The 20,981-nt window shown below is 32.2% G+C and overlaps 2 protein-coding genes and 1 long non-coding RNA gene across 4 annotated transcripts; 2 read left to right on the top strand and 1 right to left on the bottom strand.

Moving 5' to 3' along the window:
* The first annotated feature begins 359 nt into the window (after positions 1 to 359).
* On the top strand, positions 360 to 20,545 carry LOC139513038 (uncharacterized). The gene is made up of 2 exons (XR_011662375.1): positions 360 to 436; positions 20,309 to 20,545. It is a non-coding gene; the product is annotated as an uncharacterized lncRNA (long non-coding RNA).
* LOC139510378 (putative nuclease HARBI1) lies at positions 5,939 to 13,679 on the top strand. The gene is made up of 4 exons (XM_071296959.1): positions 5,939 to 6,156; positions 8,498 to 8,630; positions 9,009 to 9,120; positions 9,631 to 13,679. Exons 1-4 carry the CDS (start codon positions 5,939 to 5,941, stop codon positions 10,014 to 10,016), a joined length of 849 nt encoding a protein of 282 aa, XP_071153060.1. The 3' UTR covers positions 10,017 to 13,679.
* Positions 8,149 to 17,980, bottom strand: LOC139513037 (myb/SANT-like DNA-binding domain-containing protein 4). 2 transcript variants are annotated; one of them, XM_071301124.1, is made up of 8 exons: positions 17,516 to 17,890; positions 16,482 to 16,549; positions 15,244 to 15,393; positions 14,671 to 14,751; positions 13,967 to 14,248; positions 13,505 to 13,591; positions 12,816 to 12,872; positions 11,357 to 11,974 (listed from the first exon to the last, which is right to left on the bottom strand). In XM_071301124.1, the coding sequence occupies exons 1-8, from the start codon at positions 17,689 to 17,691 to the stop codon at positions 11,760 to 11,762; spliced, it is 1,116 nt and encodes a 371-aa protein (XP_071157225.1). In that variant the 5' UTR covers positions 17,692 to 17,890; the 3' UTR covers positions 11,357 to 11,759. The 2 variants fall into 2 exon arrangements, with proteins under 2 accessions (XP_071157226.1, XP_071157225.1); XM_071301125.1 differs by lacking the exon at positions 13,967 to 14,248 and having other exon boundaries at positions 8,149 to 11,974; positions 17,516 to 17,980.
* Positions 20,546 to 20,981: the final 436 nt, after the last annotated feature.

The following is a 20,981-nucleotide window of genomic DNA, read 5'->3' as shown; positions in this document are numbered from 1 at the left end:
CAATGTACAGAATAAACTATTGTAATATATTTAACATATTATTTCAAACGTATTCTCAAGATACTTGTCTATAAATAATTTGTCATGTAAAATTGCATAAATAGGCGAAGCTGATCTCAATAATAATATTTCGCATGTGTTTTTGGAACTAGGATAAGGAATTGCCAAACGATATATTTATGTGTATAGTAAATAATTTAGAACATGCGAGGCATACAGCTAATGCGCTGCTTCTTACCTCTACAGGAACCACCCGGGATCTTTGCAATTGCCAAAATGTAAACAGTAAAGACTGCCGAATTTGACCTTTGCACTAGTATTTATTTCAAATTACCGGAAGTAAACATTCTAATCCGGAACAGAAATGAAACGTCAAACGCTGACAAAAACATGGTAGTCCTGGACTCAAAATGATTCTTTCTTCGTAAGAAAATAGGTAAAACTATTAGGATAAAGCATAGATTAACTTAAGCTTATGCTTCTTGTGTATTTTTGGATCCATACTTAGAATATTTACCAAATGGCTGCACTTGAACCGTACATGACGAAATTGCGCCATTTCGGCACTGATAATATAGTTAATAACTAAAAATGTAACGTACGCTTTCTGTGCATTAAAAAGTCACAGAAACTATATATAAATATTAACACATTTAACACTCTCAAAACATAAAACTGATATCAAATCATTAATTGGGAACCACAAGTACACATTAACAACACTGCCCCTCCCTTAGAATGTATTTCGTCCCCGAAATATTAAAGTTCATTTTATATTATAACAACGAACTAATGCGCCCGTTTAAAGAATTGCATGAATAAACAAACTAATGCGCCTGTTTACGAGTGTAAAATTGATTTCCTTTCTTTGAATATATATATATATATATATATATATAATAAAATTGAGAATGGAAATGGGGAATGTGTCAAAGAGACAACAACCCGACCAAATAAAAAACAACAGCAGAGGGTCACCAACAGGTCTTCAATGTAGCGAGAAATTCCCGCACCCGGAGGCGTCCTTCAGCTGGCCCCTAAACAAATATATACTAGTCCAGTGATAATGAACGCCATACTAAACTCCGAATTATACACAAGAAACTAAAATTAAAATAATACAAGACTAACAAAGGCCAGAGGCTCCTGACTTGGGACAGGCGCAAAAATGCGGCGGGGTTAAACATGTTTGTGAGATCTCAACCCTCCCCCTATACCTCTAACCAATGTAGAAAAGTAAACGCATAACAATACGCACATTAAAATTCAGTTCAAGAGAAGTCCGAGTCTGATGTCAGAAGATGTAACCAAAGAAAATAAACAAAATGACAATAATACATAAATAACAACAGACTACTAGCAGTTAACTGACATGCCAGCTCCAGACTTCAATTAAACTGACTGAAAGATTATGATTTCATCATATGAACATCAGGCACAATCCTTCCCGTTAGGGGTTTAGTATCATACCATCATAACATATATGAGAAGAACATAACCCGTGTCATGCCAACAACTGTTTTTAGAATAAATGTGTTTAGTTCCGATGCAAAGACCTTATCAGTGACTCAATATTAACGCCAAAATATGCAATCTTTAATGACTTGACAACAGTATCGTAATTATATCCCTTCTTAATAAGTCTATTCAAAGGTTTTGTAAGTTTCTGAGGTGAATACTGACACCTTTGTGCTTTATAAAGAATATTTCCATAAAAAAATGGATGTGAAATACCTGAACGTATTAGAAGTCTGCATGTTGAGCTATATTTACGAATGATGTCTTTATACCGATGATAAAATTTAGTAAATGTTTTGACTAGTTTGTGATATCGAAAACCCTGGTGTAATAATTTTTCAGTAATACATAAATTTCTCTCGTTAAAGTCTAAAACATTGTTACATACACGAGCGAATCGTACAAGTTGAGATATATAAACACCGTAAGATGGTGACAAGGGAACGTCACCATCTAAAAACGGATAATTAAAGATAGGAAATGAAAAATCATCCCTTTTATCATAAATTTTAGTATTCAGCTTTCCATTAGTGATATAAATATCAAGATCGAGAAAAGGGCAGTGGTCGTTGTTAGTATTAGCTTTATTTAAAGTAAGTTCAACCGGATAAATTTCATTAATATACATACTTAAGTCGTCATTATTGAGAGCCAAAATATCATCCAAATATCTAAAAGTATTATTAAATTTGTTTATCAGATGTTGTTTCGATGGGTCTTTGCTTATTTTTGTCATAAATTGTAACTCATAACAATTCAAAAACAGGTCCGCAATAAGTGGTGCACAGTTAGTCCCCATTGGAATTCCGATAATCTGACGATATACGGAATCCCCAAAGCGAACAAAAATGTTATTTAGTAAAAATTCAAGGGCATATATAGTATCAAAGCATACATTTGAATTTTCAGTTTATGTGCACTTCTCCCTTTCATCATAAATAAAAATTTGTACTCATAAAAATACAAGGAAAAATCAGAACATATTTGTAACATGTGTAGTCATAAGTAATTATAAATATTTAAGTCATTTAAAAACGGTATCCCTTTCTGGGTAACAAGTCCTTAATTTCTTATATGATTTATTAACTTTGTGTGCAAATTCTTTCCACACTTCAACACTAGACTTTGGCCGTATAACCACACTTTTTAGTCTCTATTTGGGCTAGGACTTTTGTTTATTGGTCTTTTATTTGAATTATTGTTGTTAATATCTTTGAATTTCTATTGTAATCGTACTGTTTCATTATCTGGATTGTTCCAAAGCTCTTCGAATTCATCTAAAGCATGGGAACTACGTGTTCCGTATTTCGGTAAATTCTCATACTCATCAATAGTTACAATCATGGAATTAAGGTTTTTAACTTCTTCTTCCTTTTGGTCAAGTCTGGTCTGTAACCTTTCAATGAAATCTGCCAATTTGTTAGTTTCAATTTTATGTGTCTCCCTTTCCATTGTTAACTGTTCATCCAACAGGCTTACACGCTGCGAAAGATCCTCATCTGTCTGACAGGAGTTGTCTTTTGGTTTATTATTTACTGTAGTATCATCTAATGAGTAGTCGTCATAATCTGGAATAAAGTCTTCTTCTTCCTGAATTTCTGCATATTTTACGGCTTTTTGTAAAATACCTTCCTCTGTAATGTTGGTTGTGTCTTCCAGGGTAACTTCATCTGACAAAGAAACTGATTCCTCAGTTTGTACAGCGATGTCTTCTCCCGGTATTGACTCTGCTTGCAATATTTGGACATCTCCTCTTTTATCATGAGTGAAGGTCACCTCGTAAGGTTTACTGGTTCCGATACATTGTGACTGACTTCGGTTCTGCTGTAGATTCATTAATTTATGTTTTTGTTGATCAAAATGCTTGTTGAGTTGCATGAAGTTTTGGCTCTATACTGACAGAGGGTGCAGTGGAAAGGAACAGATTCTAGCGGCATATGATGTCTAATAACATGCCATTTCATTATTTTCTTTGAAGTAGTTTTAAAAATACACAGGTTCCCATTACAGGCAAACATGATTTTATCTGCAATAAAACATCTTTTATATATATATATATATATAGAGAGAGAGAGAGAGAGAGAGAGCGAGGCATAAGCTTCATATTACTTTTGGCTTAATGGAGCTCTGGAATTTGTGTACCCAACTTGGAGGTTGTTGTGTAGAGTATGGTTTTAATCGATCATGATGTATGATTTCTGTTTTCTTCTGGTTCCGAATTTTGTATACAACAGGGCTTAGTATTTCCATCACCACATATGGACCTGACCATGGGGCATCCCACCGCTGCCACCAATGTTGTATTTTCTGCTTTTTGCTATGTTTTTGTATAGTTTTGAGCAAATATATACGACGGAAACTCTTTAAATTGTTTAACTACAGTGTTGTCTGTCTTTTCATAAGGCCTATGTTCTCTACGGGAATACTGGTAGCGTAAATGAATAATTCGTAGTAAAATAATATATTTATTACGGCACCATTCAACAATGTACAGAATAAACTATTGTAATATATTTAACATATAATTCCCAACGTATTCTCAAGACACTTGTCTATAAATAATTTGTCATGTAAATTTGCATAAATAGGCGGAGCTGATCTCAATAATAATATTTCGCATGTGTTTTTGGAACTAGGATAAGGAATTGCCAAACGATATATATATGTGTATAGTAAATAATTTAGACCATGCGAGGCATACAGCTAATGCGCTGCTTCTTACCTCTGAAGGAACCACCCGGGATCTTTGCAATTGCCAAAATGTAAACAGCAAAGACTGCCGAATTTGACCTTTGCACTAGTATTTATTTCAAATTACCGGAAGTAAACATTCTAATCCGGAACAGAAATGAAACGTCAAACGCTGACAAAAACATGGTAGTCCTCGACTCAAAATGATTCTTTCTTCGTAAGAAAATAGGTAAAATTATTAGAATAAAGCATAGATTAACTTAAGCTTATGCTTCTTGTGTATTTTTGGATCCGTACTTAGAATATTTACCAAATGGCTGCACTTGAACCGTACATGACAAAATTGCGCCATTACGGCACTGATAATATAGTTAACAACTAAAAATGTAACGTACGCTTTCTGTGCATTAAAAAGTCACAGAAACTATATATAAAAATTAACACATTTAACACTCTCAAAACATAAAACTGATAATAAATCATTAATTGGGAACCACAAGTACACATTTACAACATGGTGCATTGGTATTTTCCCGTTTGGATATATAAATTAGATCGTTGTTCGAATTGTGTACACTAATGATTTTGGGGTTCCTTATAGCTTGCTGTTTGGTATTGATCAAAGCCCTGTGTAAAAGGCCGTACTTTGACCTGTGTTTGTTATTATCAGGTAGGGAACAATTACCCCCCCCCCCCCCCCCCCTCCTCTTTTCAGACAAGGGGTCATTTTTCTGTTGAAGATAAGAAAATAGAAATTCTCAGATCTGCAGTGACATCACAACATGTAACTGACCAATCAATGATTAGCATTTTTGTTATGTAAACAATGTTGATAGGTGATGCGGATAAGATTCCTCTAGATTTTCCATAGACTTATTGCAAATTAATTTAATTGATATATATCATAACCAGTTGAATATAGTAATTTTACTCTTTTAATACTGTTAAAGACACTATATACTATCCCCATTTTGATTTTTAACATACTATAACCTCTGGTTAAAAAATAATTGGCAATATAAGGGAGCTACCATTTGATTTTTATGGGGGGGCTAGGATGAAATTTGAAAAAAATAGGCAGGACAGGAGTTTTGAGTAAAAAAAAAGGCAGGATGAGAAACTTGTTAAAAAAAAAAGGCAGGATGACAATTTGTGTAAAAAAAGTCAGGATAAACTAGTAAAAAAAAGGCAGGACCGAATAGAGTAAAAAATAAAAAGGCAGGACAGAGATTACAACTAAAAAAAAAAGCAGGACAAAATTTTTCATCCTAGCCCCCCCATAAAAATCAAATGGTAGCTCCCTAAATAATCAGTTATCCCCTTCAAATAGATGAAAAATCTAGAGGATTCCGGATTTCATCACCTCCTGACAAATGTAAATGCCAGGATGTCCGGATCTACGAATACCAAGGATTTATAAAGTGCTACTATACAAAACCTTTGATAACTTAGCATTTTATTAGTCAAAACGAGGTTAAATACAACATATTTTTAACATTTTTTCTAAAAGATGGGTCCACTTATTTTGAATAATATTAAACTGTTAAAGTAAATGTGTTTTTTTACTCAGCCTGAGAATTTTCTCAATTTTTTTATTCTCAGCAAAATACTCCGCCATAAAAAAATTCTCAGGTATTTTCTTACTCAAAGTTAAGAATATTCTTAAATATTTGAGTACAGCCAAAACCATACTTAAGTCAAGACTTAAGACTTAAGTATTATATAAACAATGGCTGCTGTCCATGTACGCCGTATGAGAAATCGCAATCGTAGACAGAGACACCTACCTAGGCCAAGGGTTTTTAGAGACAGGCTCAATCCACTTGAGTCTATGGATGACAATGAGTTGTTTGAGAGATATAGGTTTCGTCGACCAACCATCACTTTTATTTTAAATGGAATTCACCATTTTCTTACCTCGAATAGCACCGTCCCTTTTTGGGGAATGTTTGTTTTATGAAGTAAAATTCAAATCCCTTTATAGTATTTTCCTCCCTCTAAAAAAAGAAGAGAAAATACAAGGGTCGACAGGAAACAATACTCAAAAGTTTTCTCTGAGTTCATCCCTCTACTTTATTCCACTTTACAGATAGTTATTTTTTCGTTAGAGGGCTATTGCAACTACATGTATGAGGGTCTGGATGGGGGGGGGGGGGGGTCTGTTATTCTGTAAACATTTAATTTTCACCCCTTTTTTCTCTAATCTTTAAAAAAAATAACCCCTTTTTTCTCTAATCTTCAAAAAATTAACCCCTTTTTTCTCTAATCTTCATTTTTAATTCAAACCCTGATGTATTTTCCAAATATCCATTACCCGATAATTAAATATTCCACCGGGTGAATAAGAATTTTCACTAACATAATCGTAAACTTTTAAAATCAGTTAATAAGCCATGTAAAAAATGAGGGGTTTAAATTACAAAAATCTCCGTAGAAATGAGATGTACCGTGACTTATATTATAACATATCATTAACTTACCGTATGTTGCTCCTATTTAACTTCTCATACTACATCATAACTTTCACAATGAAATGCCTTTTATAGCCGACTATGCGGTATGGACTCTGCTTATTGAAGTACATTGCCCTATAGTAGTTGTTAATTTCTGTGTCATTTGTTCTCTTCATCTTTTTATATACATTGTAGTCAGGAAGCTAATGTTCAATGACAATTGTTTGTTAATGTGGTTCATAATTGTTTCCCGTTTTTATAAAGATTAGACCGTTGATTTTCATTTTTGAATGGACTAAAACTAATCATTTTTGAGGCCCTTTGTAGCTTGTTGTTGGATGTGAGCCAAAACTCATTGTTGAAGCCCATGCTTCGACCTATAATGCTTTACTTTTCCCCATGTGGGTGTTGGATGGAGAGTTGTCTCATTTGCACTTATATCACATCTTTTAACATTTATATGAGCATAAACCTTTTTCAGCTGATGCCCCTGGAAACACTATACTTTTGTCTCAGTATTTTACTCTTTGTGTAGGCAAGACAAAAATGAAATACGACTGAAATCATGACTAAATTTCAGACACCAAAAAAGCAATGTAAAGTCAACAGCTTCTTTTTGTCGGAAGAAATAGATCAAAACACAAAAACTTAACACTGTGCAATGAACCTTGAAAATGAGGTCACGGTCAAATAAAACCTGTGCGACTGACATAAAGATCATAAAATATTTCCATACACCAAATATAGTTGACCTATGGCATATAGTATTAGATAAAAAGACCAAAACTCAAAAACTTAACTTTGACCACTGAACCATGAAAATGAGGTCAAGGTCAGATGACACCTGTCAGTTGGACATGTACACCTTACAGTCCTTCCATACACCGAATATACTAGCCCTATTGCTTATAGTATCTGAGATATTGAAAACTGGGCCCATAATCAAAAATCTAATTACATGTTTAAATTCAGCATATCAAAGAAGCCCAAGAATTCATTTTTTGTTAAAATCAAACTTAGTTTAATTTTCGACCCTTTGGACTTTAATGTAGACCAATTTGAAAACCGGACCAAAAATATATAGAATATGGCAAAATCCGTATCACATTCGACCAATATCATCCCTCGGGCTGATATTGGTGTCTCAGGATGATACGACATATGATACAGATTTTACCATGTATTATTCTCTATATATCGACCTCATACAAAGGCTATATTTGTTTAATATCCAAATTATATATTGTACCAATTTGCACTATATATTATATAAGTTGTATTGTTTACGAACAAATAATTCTTAAAAGGTTGGTCGAGAGGACCTCCGGTAGTTGAGATTGATGTTGGCTATTTTTCAATAGACCACATTGGCCGAACTTCTTTTCATAACAAATGTAAACAAGATGGCGGTGATAATAACAAAGAAGTTAATAAAATTCAATTCACTGCACGTTATTCGTTAAATAAAATAACTAAAACAAATAGATTTGTTTGAATGATAAGAATTTTTGTAGTTTAATTTTTACAAGATTGCAAATTTCAAGGTATACATATTTTTGCATAAATATACAACTTATGTGGGACAGAGGTTAAGTGTTGGGAAAACATATTTTCCTTATTTCAAATTTTAAACAATTATAAGGATTGAATGCCTTTTTAAAGGAATTCATTGGTGTATAAACTGGACCAAATAACTCATAAACATATAATAAAAGTCCTTCAGACTTCAATTTGTTTGTGAGTGAATTGGTTGAATTTACACACCAGTGAAGTCCTTTAAATAGGCTTTAAATCCTATGATAAAATATTGTTATTATACTGAGCACCTTTTAATGATTCTTTTTTATATTTGAAGGATTTCCAAATGTACTAGGATGTATAGATGGGACGTTTGTAAAAATTATCAGCCCACATGAAAATGAAGCCGATTTTGTGAATCGAAAAGGAGTGCACTCTTTAAATATTCAAGTAAGATTAACAATTACAGAAAATAATCCTTCAAACAATATCATTTTTTTTTTGTGCTGATATAATCATAATTTCATTCAATTACAATTTTGCATTGTACTTCGAAAAATGAATTGTCGATTGTCAAATTTGGAAATAGTCTTATATGCAAAAAAGAGAACTGTATTTTAATGCAAAAGTTAAAACTATTTATTTATTTTTATATTTAAATAAGCGGATCTGTTGTGTGCAATTAAATACTACATTTTTTAAGGTAAACAATGTTAATTTCAATTCCTGATAATTTGAATGTCATGCCAATCAGATTACATGATACATACTGTTTACATTAAAAAATATGTTGCCTTAGTTTTAAATATACCATTCTTTTTTTTAAAGATGGTTTGTGATCCAAATTTTAGAGTCACTTCTTTATGTGCAAAATGGCCTGGATCAGTGCACGACAGCAGAATTTTCAGAACAAGTGGACTATGTCAACAATTTGAAAATGGTAACTTAATCTCATTTTGTTTATTCTTATTAGTAGAACTGTAGAAAAACTTCTTAATCTTCAAAACTAAAACTTTACATACTAACATATAGTATATTCCAGCATTTACACATATTTTAGGTTTAAGATGAACTTGCATGTAAATTTACCATAAATCTTACAATATAATAATGAGTCATTTAAATAGCTAACACAAGCTAGTAAACATATATACATATTTGGTCATTTGGTGTTGATATGCTAATTACAATTTCTTGTATAGTTTTTGTGAAGGAATGCAAATAAATTGTTGTGCTTATACTCAAATGCATCAATAGTGGGGAGATAATTGTGAAGTTACTTCCCTTTGCTGAAAGTATATTATTTGATTTTTAATACAAATAAATTGGAAGCTGTAGTTTCTATAACTGTTTATGTTACAAGCTTTAACTGCTTTAAACTGAATGTTGATTTATTTGATTAATTTGAAATACAATCTGTAAATATTACATTAAAAAATTATTTTAACAGGAATTCACCAAGGACTGTTACTAGGGGATTCTGGGTATCCATGTACCAAATACTTGATGACCCCGTATCTAAGTCCAGCTGATAACTGCCAGGGAAATTTGAACAGAGCTCTTTGCAGAACACGGGTTCTAATTGAACAAACATTTGGGATACTAAAAAGGAGGTTCAATTGTTTACATGATGGTTTAAGAACAACACCAGAACAGTCTATTAAATACGTTACATCATGTGTTATTTTACACGATATCGGCATTAATCATAATGACATAATAATAAATAATAATATTGAGGAACTTGCTATTGCAGATTGTACGGGTTGTATTAATATGAACCCAACCTTTGACGGCACCGCAAAAAGGAATGACATTGCAAGACAATTTTTTTAAGTAAACCTTGCATTTGTAAACATCTTACTAGATTTCCATATTCACATTCTCTTGACCACACTTGATTATTATAACATAGAACTTTTCTAAGTCATGTCTGACAGGTAAAAATACATTTTTGGTCTTATTTGAATTAATAATTACGAATATATTAAAAAAATAAGGGATCTCTTACACAAAGATTTGATAAGCAATATGCAACATATTTATAGCCACTACTGATCTAAAACCTGAATTAAATATGCTGAAATATACAGTTGGTTACATTTAAATGATATGAATATATGTCAAAGTGACAAATTCTAATGCAACAACGTTTGTAACGTTCATTTTGATTGGATAACGTCACTTATCTACAGGGCATCAATTAACAATTGATGCTATGGAACGTACGCGCAAGCGCAGACGGCATATGCCAGTTTTTAAATACATGTTTTAACGTTGTTTTTTGTCAGTTTCATTAGAATGGAGATAACAATATTGTATTTTAAGCTCCGACGGCATCAATTGTGGATTTGATGGTCGCAAATAATCGTTTACTGTCTCCGCTAACGCGTCACCAGTTAACTGAATTTACGACCATCAAATCCCCAATTGATGCCGTCGGAGCTTAAAATACAATACAGTTATCTCCTAATTGATGCTATGAAACGTACGCGCAAGCGCAGACGGCATATGCCACTTTTTAAATACATGTTTTAACGTTGTTTTCTGTCAGTTTCATTAGAATGGAGATAACAATATTGTATTTTAAGCTCCGACGGCATCAATTGTGGATTTGAAGGTCACAAATACTCGTTTACTGTCTCCGCTAACGCGTTGCCAGTAAACTGAATTTGCGACCATCAAATCCCCAATTGATGCCGTCAGAGCTTAAATACAATACAGTTATCTCCTAATTGATGCTATGAAGCGTACGCGCAAGCGCAGACGGCATATGCCACTTTTTAAATACATGTTTTAACGTTGTTTTCTGTCAGTTTCATTAGAATGGAGATAACAATATTGTATTATAAGCTCCGACGGCATCAATTGTGGATTTGATGGTCGCAAATACACGTTTACTGTCTCCGCTAACGCGTCGCCAGTAAACTGAATTTGCGCCAATCAAATCCCCAATTGATGCCATCGGAGCTTAAAATACAATACAGTTATCTCCTAAATGGTTACAATGTTAAACAAAATTTTACCAAGTACATGTGTTTGAATGAAAAACAGTAATAATTTTAAGTTATTTAAAATTGAATGCCAAAATATCCAGATTTAAAGGAAGGCCAAATAAAAATATATGTGTGGTTCCAGTTACATACTTTTAAAAAATAGGGTTGGTAGGTCAGCAATTTTTTTTTTTTTTTTTTTTTTTTTTTAATGTCAAAATCCGGAAAAGAATCGTGTGTTTACCGAAATTGTTTCCCTTATTATACACGCCCCAACCGGAAGTTTGACATTTTTACATGGGTGTGGTTGTAAAATGAACAGCCATGATACGTTTTTAGTTAAATTTTGTTGCATTCTGTTATGAATTCTTGCATTTAACCATAACAGATACTTGTGATGGAAATTCAGATGACAGAAATCTATGAATTTAATTATTTTAATTCACAATCCTCAAAATTTGATCTTTTGAAAATTTATTTTTAAGAAATGAAAAAAAAGTTCTAGGGTCTGGGGGTTTTAACTAGGGTTGGTCGGGTTACTGGAACCACACATATATTTTTATTTGGCCTAATAAACATGTTGTAATTATGGTTCATTTAAAATTTGTACACAGTCAGGAAACTCAGACTGAAGTTTACAGATTAAAGTTTGTTTTTTCAGGATAAAAACTTCTTTTGCCAATTTCAAATTTTCTTGTTCCATCTTTATTTTTTTGGTTTCTTCACGCAACCTTTCATTGTCCAACATTAAGTTTTCCTCTTCCAACTCTGCCAAACTCCTTCGTCCCCTTTTGATGTTTCCTATGGACATGAATTATAAAACATATAAAGTTGTTATAAAGTTATACAAATGTACATTCTTTTTGAATTTCATGATGAATCTGCTTTGTGAGCTGTGTCATAAAATAAGTTAATATCAAACCTTCTTATAATAAAATAGCTGAATCCATTTAAAGACATCAAGAAAATTAATTTGTATTTATTAAGTTATGTCCTATATGCAAATTACAATTGTGCAACAAGGTGGTTAAATTTTCAAAGATTTAGTTCCCCTTTGCTTGTTGAAATAATTATTCATTTTAAAATCCTAGAAACATTTTCATTTTCATATATCTGTTTTATTTGTTAACAGTGTTTAGAATGAATTTTTAATTATAATTCTACATAAATAAATATGATTTGTTTTTTGTACCTGAATTAAGCCATTAGTTTTCTTTTTTTTGAATTGTTATACATCTGTCATTTCAGGGACATTGATAGAAGGCAATGCTGTATAGACTGCTCATTGTTGAAGGCTAAACAAAAGTCTTTAGTTGTTAATGTCTTTTGGTCTATTGAGGAGAGTTGTGTCATTGCCAATTATACCACATCTTCTTTTTTAAAGAAACATTTATCCTACTTTTAAAATGATTTTATTTAATTTCCTAGGTAGCAACATGAACAAATATGTCTATGTTGATCTCTTGTCTGGTTCAAAGTGATAATGATGTTGCAATTTCAATTGTGACGGCAATCATGTGATTCACATGTTTTAATCGAATTTATTATTAGAACATGGTTGGGTTTCCAAAGCCATAGAATAAACTCATATCAGAATCCATAACTTTTGAAAGACAAATTAGCCCTATGTTAGGAAACTTACCTTTACCTTTACCCTTTGGATTAGAACTTGGTACACTTGTCCTTTCACCATTTTGTTCTATAAAAATCAATTTTCATGTAAACATTCATAGATTTTTATTACATTTTACATGGACGAAGACTTCAATTTTCAAACATCAACCCCATCGATACATTGTAAAGAGGTATACTATTTCACAAATATATAGGAAATGCCCAGGTTTTATTTGCTACTGTAGACGTTTATTATCTCAAAAAGGTTATATATATATATGTTTTATTTCAAATATGTATTTAATAACAGTTTTGATGTTATCAACTTAACCATTTTCTTTTCAACAATTATCAAAAATCACTTTTTTCATATGTTTGTCATATATAACTTGATAGTTTCAATTGCAAACTAAAAAAAACTGTTGTTCTAAAATAATCAAATATACAATAAGCTGGGTTAATTTCATGTTATGTCCATGCCATATCTGGGGCCTGTGATTTTGAAGTATTTTTTTTCCATTTGTAAAGGTCACCTGTGTGTAATTGCTCAATCAAACTTTTTATCACTTGTCAATTTTTCCAATGGGATCCATTACAGGAAAGACAAAAATGAAATACTTTATGTAACATATATGTTATAAATGTTGAAGACCATATTTTTAATAGATTTTGTCATACTCAAGACTTTGAATTATATACATGTATTAACAACTTTACCTTGTTCTTCCACTAAATTTACTTCAATACATGTAGGCTCTTTGTCAGCTTCAATCTGTCCATCAAGCTCCTCATTTTGTGTCGATTCTGAAATGTAATTGCATTATGTTGTATAAGTTTATTAATAATTTACTATAACTTCAGAAATGTAATAAAATTGACACTGCCTTGACAATATTTTTGTTGTTATTTTTAAAAACATTAACTATAGTTTTTTTACACTAAAACTTAGTCTGACATGAGCAGTGGTGAGGGAGACAAATTACAATATTGAGAAAATTGAGAAAGGAAATGGAAAATATATCAAATGGTCAACAACTGGACCCAATAGAAGTTGACCTCCTTGACCTTTCACACCATCACATTGATTGTATACTAATATATATTTTAAATAACCGGAAATTAGTTTCTTTTTCTGTTGCCAAATTATTCATTTCATGTAAATTGGTTGGAGCAACAAACCTTTATATGTGTTTTCTTTTATAAATATCACCAAATCATTGATCAACGAAGGTAAATCAGGTGTTTTTAAATTTCTCAGGCAACTGTATGTGTGACATAGGTAATTCACCAATAAATCACTTTGTGATTCATCTTGCTCCACCTCACTCTGAGAAATTCCCTTTAAGGTATCCATAATGTGAATATCATTGGCTCTTGGGACTGGTGTTACAACTGTATGAGTGTCTAAAAAATTTTCTATTTTTACTGCCATTTTCTTGGCTGTTGTCACCAAATTTCTTTCTGAAAAATGAGACAATGGTTGAAATGACTTTATGCATGTCATATTTCTATGCATATTCATTTCTGACCTATATAGGAAGTTGTAGTGCAAGACATACATGTCAGGTTGGTGCTTATTTATTGTATATCTAAACTTAATTGTCATTATGGGACTTCAGGCAGTGACCATTTAATGAAAGTTTAGCTTTTTTCTTAAGTAATTTTCTGATTTATAAGCAGGAAAGACAGACATCTATAAGTAACAATATCTGTTCCTCAAATAATATCAGTTAGATTGGAGATGATGAAAATCTTACCCCTGAGCATGATCAATTTTCAAGCCTCTTTCTTTCATATGTGTTTATTTCTTACACAAGAAGCATGAAAACAGCAAACTGTAATAAATGTATAAAGAAACAAGAGATTGTAAAAAATAAAAATACCTGATAGTTCTTTGTAGGCATCAAGAGCCTCCTTCTGTCTTGAAATCCAAGATCCAGAACATTCAGGTTGTGATGCAATTGCTGAAATAAGGCATATACTATCAGTTCTCATTTCGGACAAAATACCACATGTAACTAACTGACCAACAGTCCCACAAATAAAACCTTTAAATTAATTCAAATCAAAATGTAGAAAAAAAAAAGACAGATGACTGGTTTAATATAGGTTAATTACAGATCAGGTTACATGTGTTTATTATGCAGTAACAACAATAGAAAAACATTATTAACTATATTGTAAAAACCATCCTATGATAACTTTAATGCATTATTGATGCAACACCAAATTTATCAAAAGCTGCATATTATTGTATTCAGTTTTAGACTTCTTCTATACTTTATTATTTACAGACTTTAATAAATAAAATCTACATGTAATTCTGGTGGTAATTCCACGTTTCACATGCATGTCACAATATATTGTCAGAGAGAATAGAGTGATTAATATCTTGATGTAGGAAGATGTGGTGTGAGTGCCAATGAGACAACAATATATATACATGTAATACTAACTGTCAGTGTCTACACCGTCTGGAAAACCAGTCAGCTGTGTACGCTTCTCTTCAATCATATGACTGATGAGGAGTTCCTCTGCCTGAGTGGTTTTGGCAGCAGGACCTCCTCCTGTTTTTGGTCTCTTTTGTAGGTCATATTTTTCTCTACCTAAAAAGCATATATGTTTTTCAAATTAAGCAAGTTAAATATATTGGACTATAAAACAACTCAATTTCTGTTATTATGTCAATGGTAAAAGGGATTAAAGGGGATACAATTTGTACCGGAAATTATTAGGACAATATCAGCCAATCACATTGTGAGAAATCGTGATAATATTAAACATACATTATAGAAATGTATCAACGATTTCACATCTAAAGGAAGCATTAATGTTTCCCCATTACACTGATGCCCCACTTGCACTATCATTTTCTATGTTCAGTGGACTGTGAAATTGGGGTCATATCTCTTATTTGGCATTAAAACTTTTAAAAACAAACATATCATGAGGAACATGTGTACGTGGGGCATAAAAATGTTGCAGTTAAAATGTACATTTTGAATATAGTATGGAATGAGAATTATTTTCTTAATTTTCTGTTGTTTTTCTAGTTCCCATTTAATGAAGCAACAAATTGTTAAATTAATGTTGCCTTATGATGAATGAGATATTATACACCTGTTGACTGGGGGTGAGGGTAATAGCAAGTTTTTTGTGCCTGAGATACCAACTATTGCTTGAGGCAAAGCCGAGAGCAATAGTTGGTAAGCGAAGGGACCACAAACTTGCTATTACCAGCACAACCAGTCATTAGCTGTTTTATTATACTGAACAACACAGCCGCTAAGTGATTTTATATACAAAATAATTATTTTTCTAAGTGTATATATAACATCTGAAAGAAAAGAACTAGAGGCTCTCAAGATCCGGTATTGCTCACCTGACTCTATTTGGGTTTTTGAATTCATATAAAAAAAGATTCAATATTAGAGTTTGACGTTGCAAAGCATACATAACCAAGCAGAGTAGTCAATGACATCATTATTGTCCAATGAAAAATAAGCATAAAAAAGTATGGGAAAGATGATTATGAAACTATTAACCAGGGCAATAGTCTTTCAAATTATTGACTGGCAAATGTTTCTGTGGAATGAAATAGCACAACTATTTCATTATTTTTTATATAAAAAAAACATACTGAGGTATAATAAATTGCTTTAGTATAAACACAACATGAAACTATTGAACTTACTTCTCTGTTTTAGGTTGTAGTACTTTTTCTTTACTTCTTCAGCTGTTCTTTTACGAACTGTAAATCTTCTGCATTAGAATTAAAAAGCCAAATGTTAATGAATAATAGGAAAATTTAGGCCCTGAAATTAATTTAAATTTAAAAGAATATGGATTTAAAATGGTGCTTAACTAATAAATAAAGGAAAATCAAATCATGGGCGACAATGATTAAATAAATAAATATTTGATAATCCCATTCTAAGCATTCAAACCCTCATTTATAACCGTTGACATGTTCCCCTACGACTATGTTCATTGACTCTGGTACCCAACAAAACAAAATATCATAGTGCACAGTATATGCTGTGCTTCTCAAGTTTCAGTCTCACTATTTAAGTACATAATAGACGTTTTCACAAGCAGGGAATTTAAAATATTTAACGGAATCACTAAACACACAAAAAATATGTTTGTTAGTCAATTCATTATGTCAGTTTATTTATAAAAACAAATCAACTAAATACCGTTCATTTATAATGAAGACTTCAGAATAAAGTAAATGTTAGTCATTTGCCAATTGTCATGTTCATCGTGAATGAAAGAAAAGGGATACATGTATTTTCACATATTTTGTTATTTTCATAGCTTTGAGTATAGATAGTAAGGCATGTTATTAACACTATTATGATGAAATAACATTGAACAGCAACTATTTTTAACAATTTTTTCTTGTTCAAATTGTAAAAACCTAAATAGCTTCAGGGGGTGCCCCCCTGACCACCTGCCTCGTTATAAACAGAAGGCAAGCTACGCCACTGAAATTACATTTAGTTTCCAGACTAGTATCATGCAGTTATATTGGCATTGCTGGGACTGGGAACAACTCGTCAACTATTTTGTTGACAAAATCAATAAAGATATCAGGGCGAACGTGAAACAGTGCTAATCGCCAAATGGATCCGGATTCTTCCAATTATATAATGACGAAGAATCTGATACAACTGACATACTCATTCTGAGAACGTTTAATAAATTGGGAAAATGAGAACCTACGCATTCAAAATATCACAGATTTCCTTCCAGCCATTTTGCCGAATCGTAGCAATTTTCACATCCCCACAACCTTTCATTTTCCCAAAAAGGGCATCCTCCCTTTGATTTGCGTGGTCTATAAGGGCTAGCTCCTCGTCAGTGGTCCAGTTTGCACCTCTCTTGTTTTTTTCAGCCATTATGGAGGCCACTAACAACAGAACTTACCTTGACAGACGACTCTACCATCAAAACTCACCTGCATTTTCGCGGACTTTAGCACTCTTTTTTCGGTTTCAAGCACGAAAGAGTTCCGTCTACCGCTTACATCGTGGAGAAAAAAATTCTCAGCTGAGAAAAAATATTCTCAGCTGAGAATATTCTCAACGTTGAGAATATTTTTTTATGGCGGATAAAAAAGTTCTCATTCTTAGCTGAGTAAAATAATTCATTCTGAGAATATTTTTTTACTCAGCAAAAAAAAGTTTTATGGCGCCGGGGCCAGAAATATTACAAAATTCTTGGACCATTTAATACCAGATAGATATATAGTTCTTTGGGTAAATATGAGCCCTTTTGTACTAAAAAGTGTTTTTTTTTCTTCAAAAAAAATTATTATAAAGTTATATTGACCCCTCATTAAAAGGGATATTTATAACATTAAGGGGTTGTTCCCATCCTGATTATGACTTGGATGGAGAATTGTCTCATTGTCAGTCACACATACAAAGACCAGATTTAATTATACAATTATTTCTTGGTAAACAGGGAAAAAATACTTCATAAATTAAAGAAATGTCAAAGTACAAGTGATAAACCAAGTTTTAATTTTGTCAAATCCTACTATTTTATGTTTACAAAAAAAAATTATAATCGCTCGCCTTTATTTTTCAAGCTTCGCCTCAAAAATTTGCAAATTAAATATGTTTTTATTAAAATTTTCAAATCGCTCGCTCGCCCCAATTTTTAAAGTCCAAAAATCCTTAGAACAAGAAATTAAATTGGTGTGGCCTTACAAAACTTTGATTTTTTCGAAAAACTAAGGATTTTCTTATCCCTGGAATAGATAACCTAAGCTGTATTTGGCACAAATTTTTGGAATATTTGGTTTTCAATGCTCTTCAACTTTGTTCTTTGCAGTCCGGAATGCGGTTTGATAAAATTGCTCCCCTTGTTTATTTCGCTCTCCTGTCAAATCATGTAATTTCGCTACCTCCAATGATAGACGCTACAACGATGGGTGTCGTCAAGAAAGGTACGATTAAAGGAATCAGCTAGGAATTAGACCATAACCATTGGTATAGGTGAGTTGTTTAATAGTTGTTGCATTTGGATAAATGCATGTTTTGGATTAATTCATAATCAGGAATAGCTGGGAAGAAAAGAAACGTGTTGCTACGTGAACCCGGAAAGGCCGGGACGAATTTAAAAAAAAAATCTAGAGACGATCGTTCTGAGTGTGCCACCTACACATTCAAACGTGTACACAAGCACAGTATTCCCTATCTATGTAATGTGTTTTAATAATTATGTGATATAGAGCAAAAAAAGGTATCAGTTTTTTGTGTCTTGTTGTTAAGCATTTCCAGGGGAGATAATGTTATTTTTCACGGTGTGTTTGATAGGTTTGTTACATTGTAACATTATATAATACACACTCATAAAGTGGATTAAAATAGCCTCCCATACTCAATTAACTGAATTTCAATTATTCTATTTACCGTAGTGCTATTACTTGAGACTTCGGAGGTTCATATCACTTATACTCAACGTTTTTATATCGGATTTTTTTTTTACTATTGATGTTGAACGGTTCATAGTAAAAAAAAAATCTGATAAAACCGTTGAATGTAAATGATATGAATCTCAGAAGTCTTATATATTGTCTTTTAATACAAGACCGGAGGTTCATATCATTTACAATCAACATTTTTTATCGAATTTTTGTTTACTTTCAATGTTTCAACATTGATAGTAAAAATAAATCCGATAAACATGTTGAATGTAAATGATATGAAACTCTGAAGCCTGACATTATTGGACTTTTGATTATTAGTTCTTTATCCTAACTAGATGTTTTTGTGGTGTATATTACAAAAAAAGGGGGGTAAAAACACCAAAATACCTTAACAATCCTACAATGTAATAAGAAGACGTGGTATGCAATTGAGACAACTGTCAACAAGATACCAAAATGACACAGATATTAACAACTATAGGTCACCGTACGGCCTTCAACAATGAGCAAAGCCCACACCACATAGTCAGCTATAAAAGGCCACGATAAGACAATGTAAAACAATTAAAACGAGAAAACTAATATCTGTTTACAGAATGAAAAATATTTCGTATTCTAAAACTAATGTTTCTTACATATCTGTTAGACATGCTGAAAATACAGACAAATGTTTAGTACGTATACCCATCCCCTCCTTTTCAATTTATCATTAGTTCAAGATACAGCTCTGAAGAATATGTAATAACCTTACATTGATAATTTAGCTAACAATAACTTAAGTACATTTTTCTAACAAGTGAAGACCAATGAAAACATTTGATATGATTTGAAAACATGGCCAATTAGGTAGGATCTTGTGGTTTCGTAGACATAAATGATAATTCAACATTTTCTATTCAATATTTTTCTTTATTCCATATTCTAGTATATTTAATAACATGTTTATATTTTGTGACGCATCTGATGTATAAATCCAGTGCCAGATCCGGGAAGAGCTCTTAGTTCCGATCAGTTTGTACGGGGAACATGTGCGGGTTGCAACCCCCTCTTTAATTGCCTGTTCAATTTTTCGTTTGCAGTGTCGAAAGGGGAGTAAGACAACAGTTTTATCAAGAAGTTATGTGAAAGTTCTGCTATACATCTGACAGCCAGGAATTATTCTGAAGTACACAAGGCGACCAGAGACATGGAACAGAGAGGAGAGGTTTTAAAGTACCAGATGCTTATCTGAGATTCCAATTTGAACTAAAGAAAGCAATATATAAAGATATGTAGGAGAAATAATCTATATGAATAAAGTTATGCCACAAAAGGAACTTGTTTTTTTATATATACAGAATTTGTCAAACGTATCCATAACAGAAGGGATGTAAATGCATCCTTTATATAGCCTTGCACTAATGATGGTAATAATTTATATAATTTCTGAGATGATATTATAGCATTGCCGTTCTCCTTCTTCAAAGAACTTGATAATCTGAATTTTTTTAAACTCGGAGCCCTGTTCAATAACAGTTAAAAGAGCATATATATGGTTAATTTTCGTTATTTTTTAGAATCATCATATCTCCATATGACACAAAACAAAAAACCAACTGCAATCAGCATATAAGACGCAAAGAGTCACAAGAAATAAAAAAAAATCCATTCGCGGGCAACTGCCGACTTGTTATACTGTATGATCGAACACAAACATAGCCAAAATATGACACTCAAGAAATAAGACGCAAACTACATTACAAGAATTGCAAG

The sequence above is a fragment of the Mytilus edulis genome, chromosome 2 (genome assembly GCF_963676685.1).
Source record: "Mytilus edulis chromosome 2, xbMytEdul2.2, whole genome shotgun sequence".
In the NCBI taxonomy this organism is placed as follows: domain Eukaryota; kingdom Metazoa; phylum Mollusca; class Bivalvia; order Mytilida; family Mytilidae; genus Mytilus; species Mytilus edulis.
The sequence above is the reverse complement of the archived record's forward strand: the minus strand, read 5'-3'. Positions and strand labels throughout refer to the sequence as shown.

Coding starts and splice junctions, on each gene's coding strand:
- LOC139510378 (XM_071296959.1), top strand. CDS start 5,939: ATGGCTGCTGTCCATGTACGCCGTATGAGAAATCGCAATCGTAGACAG. Junction 8,631..9,008: donor TGCACTCTTTAAATATTCAA/GTAAGATTAACA, acceptor TTTTTTTTAAAG/ATGGTTTGTGATCCAAATTT. Junction 9,121..9,630: donor ATGTCAACAATTTGAAAATG/GTAACTTAATCT, acceptor TTATTTTAACAG/GAATTCACCAAGGACTGTTA.
- LOC139513037 (XM_071301124.1), bottom strand. CDS start 17,691: ATGGCTGAAAAAAACAAGAGAGGTGCAAACTGGACCACTGACGAGGAG. Junction 14,752..15,243: donor AGACGGTGTAGACACTGACA/GTTAGTATTACA, acceptor GCCTTATTTCAG/CAATTGCATCACAACCTGAA. Junction 12,873..13,504: donor AAATTTAGTGGAAGAACAAG/GTAAAGTTGTTA, acceptor TGATTTTTATAG/AACAAAATGGTGAAAGGACA.